This window comes from Saccostrea echinata, unplaced genomic scaffold (genome assembly GCF_033153115.1).
Source record: "Saccostrea echinata isolate AGI-Se365-2 ecotype Australia unplaced genomic scaffold, CSIRO_AGI_Sech_v1 ptg000001l, whole genome shotgun sequence".
Lineage (NCBI taxonomy): Eukaryota > Metazoa > Mollusca > Bivalvia > Ostreida > Ostreidae > Saccostrea > Saccostrea echinata.
Genome location: NW_026889750.1, coordinates 34,923,469 through 34,940,792, shown reverse-complemented (window position 1 = coordinate 34,940,792; position 17,324 = coordinate 34,923,469). Strand labels below are relative to the sequence as shown.

General features: G+C 34.3%; 1 protein-coding gene across 1 annotated transcript in view; it reads left to right on the top strand.

The window, feature by feature from the left end:
* LOC133190606 (mucin-like protein) overlaps nt 1-17,324 on the top strand; it is a 33,753-nt gene that overhangs the window by 10,160 nt on the left and 6,269 nt on the right. The window contains exons 13-31 of the mRNA XM_061326299.1: nt 517-765; nt 1,810-2,011; nt 2,109-2,275; nt 2,363-2,524; nt 2,686-2,814; nt 3,117-3,245; nt 5,887-6,000; nt 6,160-6,282; nt 6,450-6,698; nt 8,030-8,155; nt 10,043-10,168; nt 12,060-12,200; nt 13,096-13,218; nt 13,331-13,585; nt 13,926-14,156; nt 14,328-14,450; nt 15,097-15,357; nt 15,458-15,481; nt 16,703-16,809. Coding sequence (XP_061182283.1) covers nt 517-765; nt 1,810-2,011; nt 2,109-2,275; nt 2,363-2,524; nt 2,686-2,814; nt 3,117-3,245; nt 5,887-6,000; nt 6,160-6,282; nt 6,450-6,698; nt 8,030-8,155; nt 10,043-10,168; nt 12,060-12,200; nt 13,096-13,218; nt 13,331-13,585; nt 13,926-14,156; nt 14,328-14,450; nt 15,097-15,357; nt 15,458-15,481; nt 16,703-16,809 — 3,041 coding nt within the window. The remainder of the gene's footprint in view (nt 1-516; nt 766-1,809; nt 2,012-2,108; nt 2,276-2,362; nt 2,525-2,685; nt 2,815-3,116; nt 3,246-5,886; nt 6,001-6,159; nt 6,283-6,449; nt 6,699-8,029; nt 8,156-10,042; nt 10,169-12,059; nt 12,201-13,095; nt 13,219-13,330; nt 13,586-13,925; nt 14,157-14,327; nt 14,451-15,096; nt 15,358-15,457; nt 15,482-16,702; nt 16,810-17,324) is intronic.

The window sequence follows — 17,324 nt, the reverse complement described above, 5'->3', positions numbered from 1 at the left end:
GGAAAAAAATCTTTAAAAATCTTCTACTCAAGAACAGCAAGGTCATTTGTTATATTGATATGGAAGCATCCTCGGGTAGTTTAAAATTCAAGCCTCCCCTGTAAGCTTTTCAATACTGAATTGATTTGTGCTTTTTCCTAGCCATTGTGTTCAGGTGAGCGATATGGCTCATGGGCCTCTTATTTGGGAGTTAAACTATGGTTCCAAAGTCCTTGTCCGACTTAAAGGCGAGTTATAGATTGATATTTTAAAGGGTCAATCCCTCTTATAATCTCTTAAAAAATACAACCGACTTATAGGCGAGTACATGAACAAATTTTTTCTTAACGATATTTTTTCGCTCAATTGATCTTAGATGCAAGTAAGAATGCAACAAGTTTTTTAGAGATCATTACACCCCCCCCCTCCCGACTTGCTTTTGAAGCATACAATACATGTAACTGTTTTGATAATGAAAATATGGGATGATAAATTAAAGACAACATTCATATAACCTTTTCTTTTGATTACGTTTAGGGCTTGTCGGTGAGGATTCTTTATTTAGTTATGGAAAGGGATTAACCTATAAGAATTTCTCTCACCCTGAGTTTGAACCACTATTTTTGGACGAGACAGATAAAGAAAAGTTAGATGAAGCGAGAAAGAGATGTGGAAAGAATCCATCACAAGCCTGTATATTTGATTTTCTTGCGACTGGGGATATTGCACTCGCCGAATCATCCGGAACTGAGGAAACGGTATCGAAAGCTGATATCAAGCTTATTGGTTAGTGAATAAACTTCACCATTTTCACTATGAATCTTCCTGAAAATAAAACTGAAAGTAAAGCTTCACATCCGCTATAAGGTTTTAAGACATTGCATAATTAACATAGTAATTTTTGTGTCATGCAGAGCAGAATGGCATTAAGGGATCACTTTACCCGGCGTCTGTCTGTCTGTCTGTCTGTCTGTCCGTCTAGCTGTCTGTCTGTCCGTCTGTCACACCTTGTATCTCAAGAACTATAAGAGATATGGACTATGGATGTTTTGCACATATATTGCTTGGCACTATGGCTTTTGTGAATTGCCATGGTTACCGACCTTGCGACCCTTGACCTTTTGACCTACTTTACAAAAAAGTGAAAGTGCCAATATACAGCATATTTTTTATATTAAAGAGGCAAGTCTATGCTATTTAGCATGTGCACTGATAAAACATCATGAAAAATACCAGCGTTACAATTCACTTGACCTGGACATTTGACCTACTTTGTAAAATATACCCCGGACAGTTTAATTTAACTGAAGTCTTTTGAGTTTTGAGAGGCGGAGTGTTGATAATTAGCATTTATATATGTTTATGGACTCATGATACTGTACTTTGAAACTGGATGATATTCAGTTACCACACAAACTTATATTTAAATACTATGAAAATACATCGGGATCAGTATCCTATTCCACAATGGATCGTGTAGACTGACAATTGGAGTAAAGACTTTGAAACACGTATTTATACATGTAAAATGATAAATAATTATTTTTAATGAATTTAATTTTATTATTGATTTTAGGGTTGGGAATCATATTTTCTTTTATCGTCAGATGCTATCGCAGTCTTATACTATGGGTGGATGCATTTTTCTCCATGAACTATCATGCTAGTAGTAAATAAATAGCTAACTACACTTAGATTTATTTACATCTTTAATGAAGCTGCAAAGCAGGCGACACATGCGTTCCTTGGAACACTCTAGTTATATCTATAGGATTTTAAAATAGTAACTTACACTAAAGCTAAATACTGTTAACCGATTTTTTTTTAAAGAGAATGAAACTCCCAGTATATCAGGGAACACATACATTCATGCTGAGGTTGGAAAGTCTGTGGACCTATGGTTTAATTACTCCGACGATGGCAATCAAAGACCTAAATATAATATTTTAAAACAACCAGATGATTTTTTTTTCAACCAAACGAGTGGAAAAGCCATATGGACACCAAGGAATTTAACTATGTCAGAAATAAGGTATCTAACCTTAAAATTGCGTATTAAAACTCATGAATTGATATAGAAAAAATATTTCATGAACTGTCTTTATTTCCAAGGAATTATTTAATTTAAGCATTAGTGTAGAAGATGAATTAGGAGCCGAGTCACCGTCTCTGGATGTCTCGATTGTTTTATGTGGTGGTTGTTTGCATGAAGGTCGTTGCGACTACGAAAACATTATATCGACGGAAAACGTTCGATTTATTCAGGCAGTGTGTGTCTGCGAAAAGGGTTACTCTGGTAAGTAAGGAAAAACTAAGCCAATGTTTGTTGCTAACACAATCGCCCCACCCCATAAACAAAAAATAATTATGAGACGAATTGTAGGGGACAGATGTGAAACAGATGCAGATGGCTGTCGTAATGATCCGTGTCCTCTGGGAAGAGAATGCATTGACCTGACTCCGGAAGACGAGGACACATTAGGCCGAGGATACAACTGCTCAGAGTGCCCACCTGGCTTTATGGATGTTGGATCTAAATGTGAAGGTTGAAGTTAAATAAATTGAAGTTTCAAATACTTAATTTCAATCCTTTTCTTACCTTTACTAAAAATGGTTTATGTTAGTTAGATCAATTGACCTTCTTTTTTTTTCGTTTTAACTATTTTAAGGAAAAAATCAAATACATACATCTATTTATTTTCAAAGATATTGATGAGTGTGGAAACAATGGCGCAAACATCTGCAATCCCGCATCGGAAGTATGTGAGAATACGGAAGGTAGTTTTGTATGTAACTGCATCACAGGTTACAGAAAAGAAAATAACACCTGTACAGGTAATTTTCTTTGCATTGAATTCAGATATTTTAAAAAAGGCACCGGGTCGCAGATCTGTGGTATTAAATATCTTAGATAAATCAATATAATGTTTATACATTAATTTAAATGCGAATAAACCCTTAAAATGCATCGTTTGTTTCCATTACACTTTTTCAATAATTTGAACATATTATCAACCATGATAGCATCCATTGTCAGTTGTCTTTTTGGGCTATAATTTTAAACCTTTGCTTATTAGATGAATTGGTAGATTTTTTAATTTATTTGATAAAAAATGTACATGTACTTTACAATGAAGATGTTGACGAATGCGATACTGGGATATCAGGATGTGAGAGTATTTGTCAAAACACTCCAGGGTCATTCACATGTCGATGTCATCCGGGATTTTCACTAAATGATGACGATGCTACATGTAATAGAACAGGTAGATATTCTTAACTCTTATTTAAATTGCCTAATAAATTAATGTTCATGATTACTATATTGATTTTTCTTTTCTTTTTTGTTGGTTTATTTGATTTTATCAAATTTAATGCAACGAGTTTTGATGCTTAAACATTCATGGGGAAACTTTTTTTTTTACAGTAACAGCAAATGTAGAATTATTACATTATTCCTACGTTTTACAATCAAATCGATTATATATGTGAATACGTAATAATAAAGAATGGTTATATATTTTGCCCCCCCCCCCCCGGGATTTCTCACATGTAAAATTCTCATGAATTTTCGCTAGATACATGACAACAGCAGCTATTTTGTCCAGGATGCAATCACACAGAAAATGTTCAGATAAGCACTTATATGAAATATAGTACATGTACGTTAAAATAGTCTTTAGCTGTAGACAATTAATTACGTATAAAAACTTTATATTTTTTCTTATTCTTAATCATACATACGCGAGAAAATTTTCCAATATTTTCGTGCATCTTCAAATTAAAGCTTACAAATTTGCTGTTTTTGTATGTATATTTACAATATTACCAGTAGCCCTTTTCAAGGTCACATGAGTCACTCAGGTGACCTATTGCTATCTCTTTTCGTCTGTCGTCGTTCTTAAATTTTTGAACATTTTCAGCTTCTTCTCTGGAGACAGTTAGCAAATTTCAACCAATTTTGGCATGTAGCATCTATGGGTGAAGGGGAACAAAAATTGTGAAATTTTTGGACCCTACTCCCCCCCGGGGGGGGCCTGAGGGGTGGGGCCAAAACCATCAAAATTCATGCAATCTTTAAAAAATATTCTTCTTTACTCCTGGACATCAAGCAGTTAAACTGTTGGCGTGATTGTAATAAGCATTGAGCCCTCTAAATAAAGTTTTAAATTCATGGTCCCATGGTCAGGGGTTCTGGTGCTAGAGCGGGGCTCTGTTGACTATATAGTGAAAATGTATTATTCTTTAAAAAAAAATCCTCTGCTCCTGGGTATTCACTAAACAAACTAAATGCATAGTTATGATAAGCAAGTGTGTCTCTTCCAAACTTGTGAATTTCATGGCCCCTGGGTTAGGGGTTCTGGTGTTAGGGTGGAGCTCTATTGACTATATAGTGAAAATGCATTAAAAATTTTCTCTGGTCCTGTATATTAAACAGACTAAATGAGTACATAGTTATAATGAGCAAGGATGCCTCTTCCAGAATTGTTTATTTCATGGTCCCTGGGTCAGGTGTTAGGGCGGGGCGCTATTGATTTAATAGTGAAATGCATTAATACTTTGAAAATCTTCCTCTTCTCCTGGAGATTATTTAAACAAATTCAGTGCTTGATTATGATAGTCAAGGATGCCTCTTCCGAAATTGTGAAATACAAGGCTCCAGAATCGGGGGTTCTGGTAGAGGGGGGGGGGGGCTCGAATGATTATATAGTGGAAAGGCATACTATGTTTGAAAGTATTCTTTTCTGCTTCTGGATATAAAGTATAGAAACTAAATGTATAGTTATGATGAACAAGAGTGCTTCTTTCAGAATTGTGAGTTTCATGGCCCCTGGTTCAGATGTCCTGATGTACATGTAAGGGTGGGGCTCTATTGATAATATACTGAAAATGGATAATTTCTATTAATTAATTATGACTGCTCCTGAGCAGATAAACATAATTGCATAGTTAGGATGAACAAGGGTCCTTCTAACTTGTGGTACCAGGGTCAGGGGTTTATGACGGGCTATTGATAATATAGTGGAAATGTGTTAATTCTGTGAAATGCAAAGGTATGATGATGAGAGTAACTCTTCCAAATTTGTAAATTTCTTGACCCTTGGTCGTGGGTTCTGGTGTTAGGGTAGGGTTGTGTTGAATCTGTAGTGAAAATGTATTGTACCTGTGAAATTCTGCTCTGCTTCTAGACATATTGGAGGCAAACTGAGTCAAAAAGTTCTAATAAGCAAGAATATTTTTACCAGATTTCTGAACATCTGGACCATTTGGTCAAGCGTTCTGGTCCTGAGCAAGGCTCTTTTAATTTGTATTCTACTGAGAGAAGTTATTCCCCCTTTCCCATTCACCTTTGATAATTTTAAAAATCACTGTAAATAATGTATTTGAAAGATTAATAAAATAAATGAACTATGCAAGAATTTTTATTGTATAATACAAAAAGTACTTTCTTAGTTTTAATGACCAGGTAACTTGTAAATAATAAAGAAATAAAAATGAGATGAAAATAACTTATCTTATTTCTTTAAAGACCAATAGAGGTCAATGTAGGAGGTTATAATATGGGGTTAAAAATAGTAAAGAAGCACTAATAGTTTATTAATAGTCTGCATGGTGATAGTGCTAAGTGGGGGACAGCTTAATTTATGAGTTGATACTGAATATTAGACTAATTATTTTGTTGATCCTGATCTTTCTACTTCTCCTGCTTTTGGACAACACGGTTTCATCTATCAGTTTATTTTATACTCTATGGATCCTCTAAGTTGTTGTATTATACTCAGGTGACCGTCAAGGCCCTTGGGTCTCTTGTTTTTATTTTGGGATTATAATGATTATAATCAATTTATTTTGATCTGCATTCACAGCTATTATATATTCCATAAAATTTATTCATTTATAAATCAGATGAAGCTCCATGTAAAGATTTCGACATACATTGTGAATACACCTGTAACTCGACCGGACAATGCATCTGTCCTATTGGTTATCAACTTCATGAAAATGGGAAAAATTGTACAGGTTAATCGTAATACTTGTATGACCAAAATTCATTTTAAAAATATTTCAGTTGAAATTGCTTCCAAATAATACAAATATAATATAAAAGAGAGAAAAAAATATTCGTCAAATGTCGAACAACATGTAGCTTATTTTAAATTCAGGTCATTTTAAATTCAGATATTGATGAGTGTAGAGTACAACCTTCTGTATGTCAACAAAACTGTAAAAATGTAAATGGGTCCTTCCTGTGTTCCTGTTCGCCAGGGTATACTCTTAATGAGGATAAAACATCATGCACAGGTGAAAAATACTTTTTACTATCATAGGCATGTGAAAAAGGTATTAATAGTAGTTTTATTTGATCTGTATTCTGGAGAAAATTAAATACCAATATTTACACTAATGAATAAATAAATATTTTAAGTAATTAAAAAGATTCTTCGGTGAATGTTATTTTCGTTTATTAGGGTGTGAAGAACCAAATTACGGAGAAAATTGTAGCCAACTATGTCAATGTGGTCCCGGTATGGACAGGTGTGACCCAGTAAGTGGATGTGTTTGTCTGTCAGGATGGACAGGGGAGAATTGTACTGAAGACTTTGATGAGTGTGAGACCGACCCACCTATCTGCGGATCTGAGGTGTGTAAAAACCTGGAGGGGTCCTACCAGTGTAACTGTAAGGAAGGTTTCCAGAGAAATAAAACCAGCTGTGAAGGTATTCTAAAAATATTTTTAAAACAAGTTGCTGTCCTTAAAGAAGGACTGCCATACCAAGACTAAATGCATGTGTTTCGAACAGAAATCTGAGGATAAGTTTCTGAATTGCATTCAAAATATGTATTATTTTTTAAGGAATGAATTAAATTAATACATGTAGCTACCCAATTTATACGGGATAGATTTGGTTGGAACAGTTTACGCTTTATAAACCGCGAAGCGTAAAAAGATGCAAACTGTTCCAATGCAGTTAATCCTGTATAAATTGGGTAACTATTAAATTCATCCCTTATAATTTAATTTTCCATCAATTAATGTAAGAAAATAAGATGAATACCCTTAAAACTGACTTTAAATTGTGCAATAGATAAGTTTTTGACGCACGTCACTGTACTGTGACGTAGGCAACACAGTTCATACGATATAAAGTAAATATTTTATCCAATCAATTTTATGGTGCGTTACAACCAGAATTAACAATTATAAAATAGATTTCTTTTATCTTGAAACATGTAACCTGTTCACTTTAAGTAAACCGTTTTAATTCTAAATTAAATAAAATAAAAGCAATGCCTTAATTTAATATTTAATGTTGATCCAGATATGTATGTATTGTGATGTAGCCTTGATCATTCATTTCAGAGTTAGAAGATGCATGTTTTCACGTATCATAATACATGACAAGCTTAAAGCTTAAAGTTGTTGAACTTTTGTACAAGATCATCAGGAATCAGAACAACTAGCCCCCAAATCCCACCCATCTCCGAAAAAATGACACCCCTTCAGTTTGTACCATAGGCATTCCCATTTTAATTGGTGGATATAAATGCTTGTACTTAATGATACTTTATACATGTATAGCTATAGTAAAAAAAAAAAAAAACTAGAAATATTTTTTTAGTTTACTTATTAAGATATATAAGTATAAGAAGAGATCTAATAAATATGTACCTCAGTCCTGTATTCATAATTATTGTTATCATTCGAATTAAAAGACATGAAAACTGCGCGATTACATGGAAGTTGATCACGTAAAATAGTTAGGGCGAGTTGTCTTTGTGAATATGACGACTGTCACGGTTGAGGAGTTCTAGCCTGGGTTCACTGGCTTAAGAACAAGTTATCTTTGAGGCGACCTGTCTTGCATTATGTTGCATGCGCAATCTGACTTTTCCCAAAAGCATCCGGTTAAACCTCGCTTCTATATTTTCTGTGTCGACCTCAGGGTCCACGCAATTTTTTCCCCCTGCACAATCAGTTTTTGGTGTAAACGAATTAAAATATAGGAGAAAGAATTATGATATATCACAGATAATTCCTTTTTTTCAGACATTGATGAGTGTTCCGACGATAGCTTATATAACTGTCCAGAAAACACAAGATGTGAAAACTTGTATGGAAATTACACTTGCTCTTGCATGAAAGGATTTCAAAGTAAAGATTCTGTATGCAAAGGTATTATTTTAAATAGATTTTGTTTACTTAACTGTAAAGTGGTTTTTCCTGATCGAGGGTTGTCCGGTGTCATACTGTCATTTGTCGTGTATCGTCTGTAAACTTTTCACACATTTTCGACTTCTACCCAAGAACCAAAGGGCCAATTTAAACCAACTTGCAACAAAGCATCTCTGGGTGATAGGGATTTGAAGGGCCACACCCTCTTTTAAGGAATAATTAATGAAAATTTAATGACATCTTTAAAAAAAAATTCTTTTTCTCAATAAACACACGGCCAGTTTTGTGTGAATTATTGGTGTGTCAATCACACAGACTTAATTGTCACGTACATATAGGCATTCATGAGGCGCGCTAGCACTCCATGAAAAATATGCCTACATGCAAGTCTGTGTGATTAACACACCAATAACACCCGCACAAAACTAAAAAAACCTCATTTTCTTAAATTTACATTTAAATTTACATATTTAAAAGCTGCAAAACTACACTCAATGTTTGAATTTCTTGTTGCCCTATATTTTTATAATTTTGATAACATAATGTCTCTTGGCACATTTGTTTCAGACATCCGGGCGATGACCTGGTGTTGTAGAATAAGGTTTCCCTAATTGCCAGCTTTCCCCCCGGAATATGTTCTCTAGACTAGGATTTCCCCTTATGGGGAAATCTCACACAAGAGCCAAATGTCCCCCTCTTTCTTTCTCGGAGTAGGATTTCCCGAGGCTCTATGATCCATGCTTTAATCATATCGACAATAATGTGACAAAAAGTTTATATGAAAGTCAACTGATTTTTTGATGGAGATATGAGTGATTTCGACTCAAGAATTGTCGAATTGATATTATAGATTTAAATGCAAAATGTAATGAAACTCAGTTTTGTCCTTATCTTACACTTCTTTGAGACGGCTCATTCATACACTTTATGAATTAAGTTGATTTATATTTGGATAGTTTACTAGAGAAAGACGTTAATGATAACCTAAAAACAAAACTTTATGATAAACGTGATGACTTCAACTTCTTTTATCGTCAACTTCCCTTATTTATGTAGCAAATATACCCCTATCACCTGCATATGGACTTTATGTCTCCCAGTTGATTCGATACCCAAAAGCATACCTACGAACAATTTCTAAAAAGAGGCACGCTATAGTTATTGCCAACCAAGTTGATGAAACAAGGATATCAACAATCTCGTTTGATCAATATTTCGCAAGTTCTATGGTCGAGTTCAACGATACTGTATACAGGGTTATTTTCGCCCCGTGTTATTTTCGCCCTTTTACACTTGCAAACAATTCTGCCCCGTTTTAAATTCTCCCAGTCACAATTCTGTTTAACAAATTATACTGTTTTTTTTTTTAATTCGCCCTGTTTTAAATTCGCCCGCTTATGTGTAGGGCGAAAGGGGCGAAAATTAAACGGGGCAAAAATTTCCCTGTATACAGTAGATGCTGAATGACGTTTTTCATACTAATTGTTAGGCCATTATTTACACTCTGAGTTATTTTTTCCATTTGTCCGATCATGACAAGGAGCACACGGCGGGTGTGACCAGTCGACAGGTGATGCTTTCTTCTGCATGGCACCTGATTCCACTTCTGATGTTTTAGAGGTCCGTGTTTGCTCTGCTCCCGATTAGTATTGTTTCATTGAACTTTTGAGCTTCAATACTGTTTGTTATCTCCATACATGTATTTCATTGTATTCTAGGAAAGCTACCGATACGCAGAAACACGGTCATGTCTGTTCCTATTGTATTTAATTATTTAAGAATTGTTGTATAACGTAGAAGCTCATGTAAGGTTCTTTACAGAATGTAAAATGTTATGTTTTTCACTTCAGACGGAATAAAATAAACAAATATTTAAATATATTTTAGATGTTGATGAATGTACTAGTGGTAATCATGACTGTCCTCAGCTTTGCATCAATACCGTGGGAGGATTTAATTGCGATTGTGAATTTGGATATGACCTCTCTAATGATAGAAGAAATTGTGAAAAACGTAAGTAAAGTAGGCTAAAATCATATTTTTATGCAAAGTATAAAATTACACTTTTAACAAAAGAGTGCCTTTTTTTTAAGATTGGACCATGTTCAAGAAATCTATATATTTTCCCTTGAAGCTCTGAGTTATTAAATCACAATATGATGGAAAATTAAGCTATTTTATTAAAGGAATAAGTTTATGGTGTATATTTCACTTTGCATCCTCTTATTAAATTAAATAAAGTTATAGATTTATAAGGTATATTTATCATAGTCTATTTTAGGTCACCCGAGTCACTCAAATGACCAATTATTATCTGTTTTTGTCCTAAATTGTTCATCGTTTGTTGTTCTTCTAACGCGAACTTTTGAATATTTTCAGTGTCTTCTATCAAACCGCTGAAGCAAATTTCAACCAAATTTCATAGTCTCTCTGCCTCCGTGGGGCTTTCAGCATCTGGCATTCCATAAAAATAAAAATATCTAAGAGTCTTTCTTTTACCACTTAACATCAAACAGTCAAATTGTTGGCTTGATCATACATACTTCTATTATTATATAGCAAAATTTATATTCATGATCTCCCGGATCAGGGTTCATTCAAGGCTAGGGCTAAGTTGATCATATAATGAAAACTGCAACCTTGTAAAATCTTCTTTATTCATATAAATCAAGTACACAAAATGTTTTGCATGAATGAAATGATTATTCAAATTTTCACCAAAGTTGTGAAAGTCATACCTCTTTGGTCGATAGTCTTTATCCTAGAGTAGGGCTTATTTGGTCATATATTGAAACTATATCCTTGACAATCGTCTATTTAATATTGATTATAACACTAATTATCTCTCTTTCAAAATTGTGAAATTCATTACCCCCGGGCTCATGGTTTAGGACCATGGTGGGCTTAGTTCGTTACGAATTGAAAATGTATGTACATTAGATCTTCTTAGAATATCTTTTCTAAAAGAAGTTAGTGGGCTTACTGATTTTTGGATTACAAAGAAAAATTCATGTCTTTTGGTTTCAGCTTTCAGACTGCAGTATTGGGCTTATTTGGTGATATATTGAAAACACTGACACTGTTTAAAAATGAAATATTTTGTAGTCCTTGACATCCAGCAAACAAACTGTTTGTGAGTAAAATGAACACAGTCCTTTACAAAATTTATATGATTGAAGACAAACTTGTCTTTAATTGAAGGTTTAGGTGTGGCTCAGTCATTCATACATGTGTGTACTGAAAAATACATCACAAGTTTGGAAAGTTCTTCATTACTCATAGACATGTATCAGGCAAACTGTTTACATGATTATACTGAGTACTGAACACTCTACCAAAATAATAAAATTGATGCCCCCGGCCCTTCGGTTCAGAGTTCAGGCCCCAACTTGGCCTAAGTTGGTCATGTGTTGAAATTAAGATAACTTTGAAAATCTTCTTAATACTCATGGTCAACTGGTAGACTGTTTACGTGATTATGACAAACAATTAACTCTCTACCAAATTAAAATTGTCATTGCCACATTTCGATATTTCAGGTCCACAGTTGGGTAAATTGGTAAACTGAGAGTTAATTACACATTAACTAGGGAACAGTTTTAGGGTAGAGCTAAATATGCCATAAATGGAATTTAGTGCTCCTTGTTTACTTATGAACATCTGGGAAGCAAGCTGCATTAATATGATAATCATTACAGAGTCCACATCAAACTGTAAAGGAACTGTCAAAAAATTCCAGACCAGTTCCAAGTGGGCCCAAATTTGACATAACCTGAGAAACTCGTGATACCCAGGTGACCTTCAGTCCTATAGTGTAACAAAAATTGAAAAAAAAATGAAGAAGTAGTAGTATAACAATATAACTTTGGATGTCCATATCCATAAACCAATTGTCTCAATCTAGTTGTAGATATGTGTAAGCTCTTTCCGGAATTGAACTGTAGCTACGGCTGTGCAGTGAAAGAGGAAGCGGATAAATCATTTAAAGGAGTCTGTTTCTGTGAATCTGGATTCAAACTTGATCAAGACAACAGCACCTGCATAGGTATTTACTACTGACTGTAAAAGCCACTCATTTGAAATATAAACATATGCATATTGTGAGTATTCGTTTCTCGAACAAACTTAGCAGGGCCCCACTTGTAATGATTTATCTTATATAAATATAATTTATTGTGAATACCCCTTATCAATGTATGTAAGAAGAAAATGACATGTTTTTAAGCATGCTGTGATTATAGCGAGCGCAGCGAGCGGCTCGAAGCGCCGCTCGCTATGCGAGCTCTAACGACAACGCCTGGGCGAAGAGAAAATTCGGACTTACACATTGATCCAAACGAATTTTTTTTCCGCAGTAACTTTTGGACCCATTATGCATCGCTTGTTTAAGCTACGTTCTCGCAAGAAAAACAACAACAGTTTAACTAACAAAAAAAATAAACTCTCCTTGATTTAATGGATATATTGCAGACAAATAGTAAATAAAACGTTCTTCATTAAAGTCAACAATGTTCAGGCTTCGGTTTGGTAATGCAACTTATTAAATACGACGTCATGTGACGTCAGAGTCTAGACGCACCAAATATCAAGTGCAGTTTGACGAACGAGCCCGATCTAAATTAAACCTGAATAAATATCTGTGCTCGCCCTAAGGTCGCACCGTCAACATATTATCAAGATTTAAAAAAAAAATTCCACATTGATACGGCGTGGGGTTGGGTGGGTGGGGAAGATGCGCTGTGGGGCATAAATGTTTCCAAGCATTTCTTGTTAATAAAATATTGTGTGCTGTCAAATCAAATATCTGATATCCAACTATATATATATTAATTTATTCAGATTTGACTCCTTTTCATTTCGTTAGCCAGTGATTTTTAATATGCATACTTTCTTGAACTTTTACAAGATAACAAAGACAAACTGCAGCAGTTGTATTGTAGATATTAATGAGTGTAGACTACCTTCTTCAATATGTGAGCATAATTGTACCAATATCCAGGGTTCCTTTGAATGTGGATGTAGTACTGGATACGTACTGCAAAACGATGGAAGGTCCTGTAAAGGTGGGTCAAATTCTCACTTTCACCTATATAGCAAAATTTTAAATTTTGAATCTGTATATAACAGTTTCTTTCGAGACTTTAATAACTTTTCCCCTTCAATTTTTTCACATAGTCTGTGTAGAAGGAAGGTATGGAGAAGATTGCTTAAAAGACTGTAAATGTGGCATAGGATCTGACGGATGTGATCATGTTACTGGGTGTGTCTGTAAACAGGGTTGGGAGGGAGTGTTGTGTGACAATGATATCGATGAATGTAACAGTAGTAGTAGTCCTTGTGTGGACACCAACGAAGACTGTATCAACACAATCGGATCTTACATGTGTAAATGTAGGGCTGGATATGAGAAATCAAACAACGCTTGTATAGGTAAAGATCTTTTTCTGTTTAAATTATCAATTACGTTTGCACATAAAAATATGAAAATAATGTTTGAAAAGCCGTTCTTTTTGTAATAGGAGTATGCATCTACTTACGTAATCAAACATATTATTAGATGATAAACTTGTTTGGGAAAAAATGATGTTTTTCTGTCAACTTATTCCAGACAGACCATTTTACTGATTAAAATAGCACTGCTCAAATCATTTTCTGAAAACAAAGGAACAAGTCCTCTCCATAAAATCTTTTTTACTAATAATTAATTGAAATGAATTATTTTAACAGACAAAATGTATATGAAAATGTTATCTTTTTATATAATGTATAGACATCAATGAGTGTGAAGTCCAATCTCCATGTGCTCACAACTGCACAAACACTAATGGAGGTTATAACTGTACCTGTCATGTTGGATACGAATTGGTCGATTCTAGTAACTGCTCAGATATTGACGAATGTCTTGCGTATAAATGTCACAACTGCTCTAATTCGCCCGGAGGCTTTGATTGTTCATGCAATGACGGCTATTCCTTAAACGTATCAACTTTTTCATGTCATAGTAAGTTCCTTTTCTCTATCCTTCTTTGATGATTTAAAATATTATCATGACATACTAAAACGAGAGTGATCCTATGCTTGATTTAAATATATCATCAACTGTTTAGGAGTCAAAAGCATATTAAAACCGGCAACGTTTTTCAGAAACGTTTTCGACAAAATCTGATTTTAGATATCGATGAATGCGACGAAGGTATTCACAACTGCGCAGGTAATGCTACCTGTCTTGATACAGATGGCGGATATAATTGTACATGTTTGGAAGGATTTCAAGGAAATGGAGAAGGCTGCACAGGTACGTTAATTCCACCTCGGTTCCAATCGTTCAATATTAAAAAGCAGTAAAACACAAAAACATAATTCAAACGCTCATGAGCACCCGTAAACTTGTGTTTTTTGCAATATGAATATTATTCTTTCATAACTAACAATAAAATGTCTTATAGCGTGACGTTCATCATACTTTTGATAACTTGATAATTTGAGATACTGACAGGTAAATCATTGGAAACATTTGCAAGTATTTTGCTGAGTCATTTGATATATTTCTCTAATACGTATCGTTCACTTCCACGAAACTTCTCTAATACGTATCGTCCATTTCCACGAAAGAAAATTAGATTAATCATATTAACAACACCCCCCCCTCCCCCCCCCCCCCCCCTAAATAATAACATAATGATCAGCAAGAAAAAAAATCTTTAAATTATCATGTTACTTTAAGAGAGAATAGTCATAAAATATTCCACTCAGTAGTAATTTATTCTCCCGAAGAGTTTCCATTGCTTAATTAAAGAAATTAAGTACATATGAAGATTGCTACATGACAGTTTGTGTATGTATTCGTTCCAAATCTTAAGATAACGAAGTAGCTTAACACCCTTTCATAAAAATTGCAATCGGTAATAAGTTCTCCTGACAGCTTAATTAAATTATTACAGTTTGTGAGGATTTTACTTTTGGTGTTCAATGCTCCGGAGTCTGCACATGTTTTCGTAACAATACGGGTATCTGTAATCACGTGAATGGGTCGTGTCTGTGTAAAAATGGGTGGATGGGTCAGGATTGTTCACAAGATGTAAATGAGTGCGAAGAAAAAATTATTGTTTGTAACGAAACCTTAAATCAGGTTTGTTTCAACTCTGAAGGATCCGCTATCTGTGAATGCCTTTACGGTGGATTGAATATAACTGACTGCAATGGTGAGTACTCGAATCGTAGTCTTTGGTTTTATGATCAGTGTAACTTAACTTTACATCTTTTTAAAATCTTTACTAAAACCTTTTATTTTCTTTCAAATAGCTCCTTTGCCACCATTGAATGAAAGTAAGTTTCAATATTATTGCATTTTTAGCGAAATTTTTAAACATTTGTGTCCGACAGGTACAAAAAATCTGGTTTCAAGAAACCGTACTGAAACCAAGAAAAATACTGCAATAAATAACGGTCACATAAAGGTCCAAAATCATTAGACTGTATAGTATAGCAAAAACTCAAAAACAAATATCCCTATTATCATAACCGGGTAAACTTCTTCTCAAACTCAGACCTTTATACCATTAAACATCGTTAGCTTTTGGGTATGTGATAGTTGAAGATACTCGACCAAAACCCGGGATATTTGCTTATGCAAGTTGCAAGTGAGAGATTATACACCACTCTTACAATTTGTGATTGATCAAGGTACATGTAACCAAAGTTAATTAATACACCAGGAATAGTTAAGCAGTATTTCTTTTTATTATGATGGCAAAGATTACACTTCAGACTGAACAATTTAATATTTTCTTTGGCCTCTGGATCGTTTTTCATGTTATTAGGAGCTACCCTGTTTTACCCAACCTATATAAACGTGCAAGTATTCAAACATATCTTTTCTGTATCAATGCATCAAAAAAAGACTCCATTTGTCTCGGCCACTAATAAGACGATGTGCATATTCCAACCGCATGATAATCAAGCTCAGAAGTCCATTGAAACAATACAAATTGGGATCAAAGCAAATATGGACCCCTAAAAATATCAGATGTTGGATCAGGTGCTAATGAGGAGTAATTATACCCTCCGTTCGAGCTTCTAAATTCTTTGTAATATATTTGCTCGAAATTTGCATCAATGACCTTTAATTTTGATTTGAATTTTACACATTTATAGTTCTGCCCTCCAATCCTCTATTTTGTATTTTCACTTTAAAATCTCTACTTAACTTTTACACACAATCCTTATTTTTTATTCTTGGCGGATAATTTATCCAAACTATTGACTTGGTCAATTCCGTTCGATTGATCACCCCTCCCTCTTCATCATAACCAAATTATCGTCCGATAATCAAGTTACAACAAAAACCTCATGGAGCCTTACAGGTAAAAATAATCAATCACTACTGCCCAACATCTATTTCATTTTAATCTTAGACGTTCGATTGTTTTACTCTTCCCATCAAGATTATGAATTATATATATTTATATTTTATGATACAATTGACAAAAAATCCAAACAAACAGATCATCATTAACGCGTTAACAAAACGAACAAATAAACTAACAGGTGACGGGGAAACGAAAGTGAAAGTAGAAATTGCATTTGAAGTCGAATACGATAAAGAAGAGGTCTTAACGAACTTTGACGGATGGATGATACATGTTCAAGAAAAGGTATACAAAGCTACTTTCATATTAAATCATTCTGATTTTCTTAAAAATATTATTTTTATGTATTTAATTGATCTCATAATTTGTACTGGGCAAAACATAAGAGAGCTTATATATTGTTTGAGTGTCGACTGTTTTTCTTTTCTTGGAAGTTCATTTATTTGAATAACTGCTGCTTTATTTATGAAATATATGGAAATAACGAACAGTATTCAAGCTCAAAAGTCCATTAAACAATACAAAATAGGAGGAGAGAAAACACGGACCTCCAAAACATCAGAGGTGGGATCAGGTGCCATGGAGGAGTGAGCATCCCCTGCCTATCGGTTACACCCGCCGTGTGCTCCTTGTCATGATCGGGAAATAACGGAAAAATCCGTCGACAATTCAGTGTGTAAATGATGGCCTAACAATTAGTATGAAAACGTCAGTCAGCATTTGACTCCAAGATAAATTGTATTTGCTGACAAGGTCATTGTATCGACCATAGAACTTACGAAATGATGATTTAAACAAGA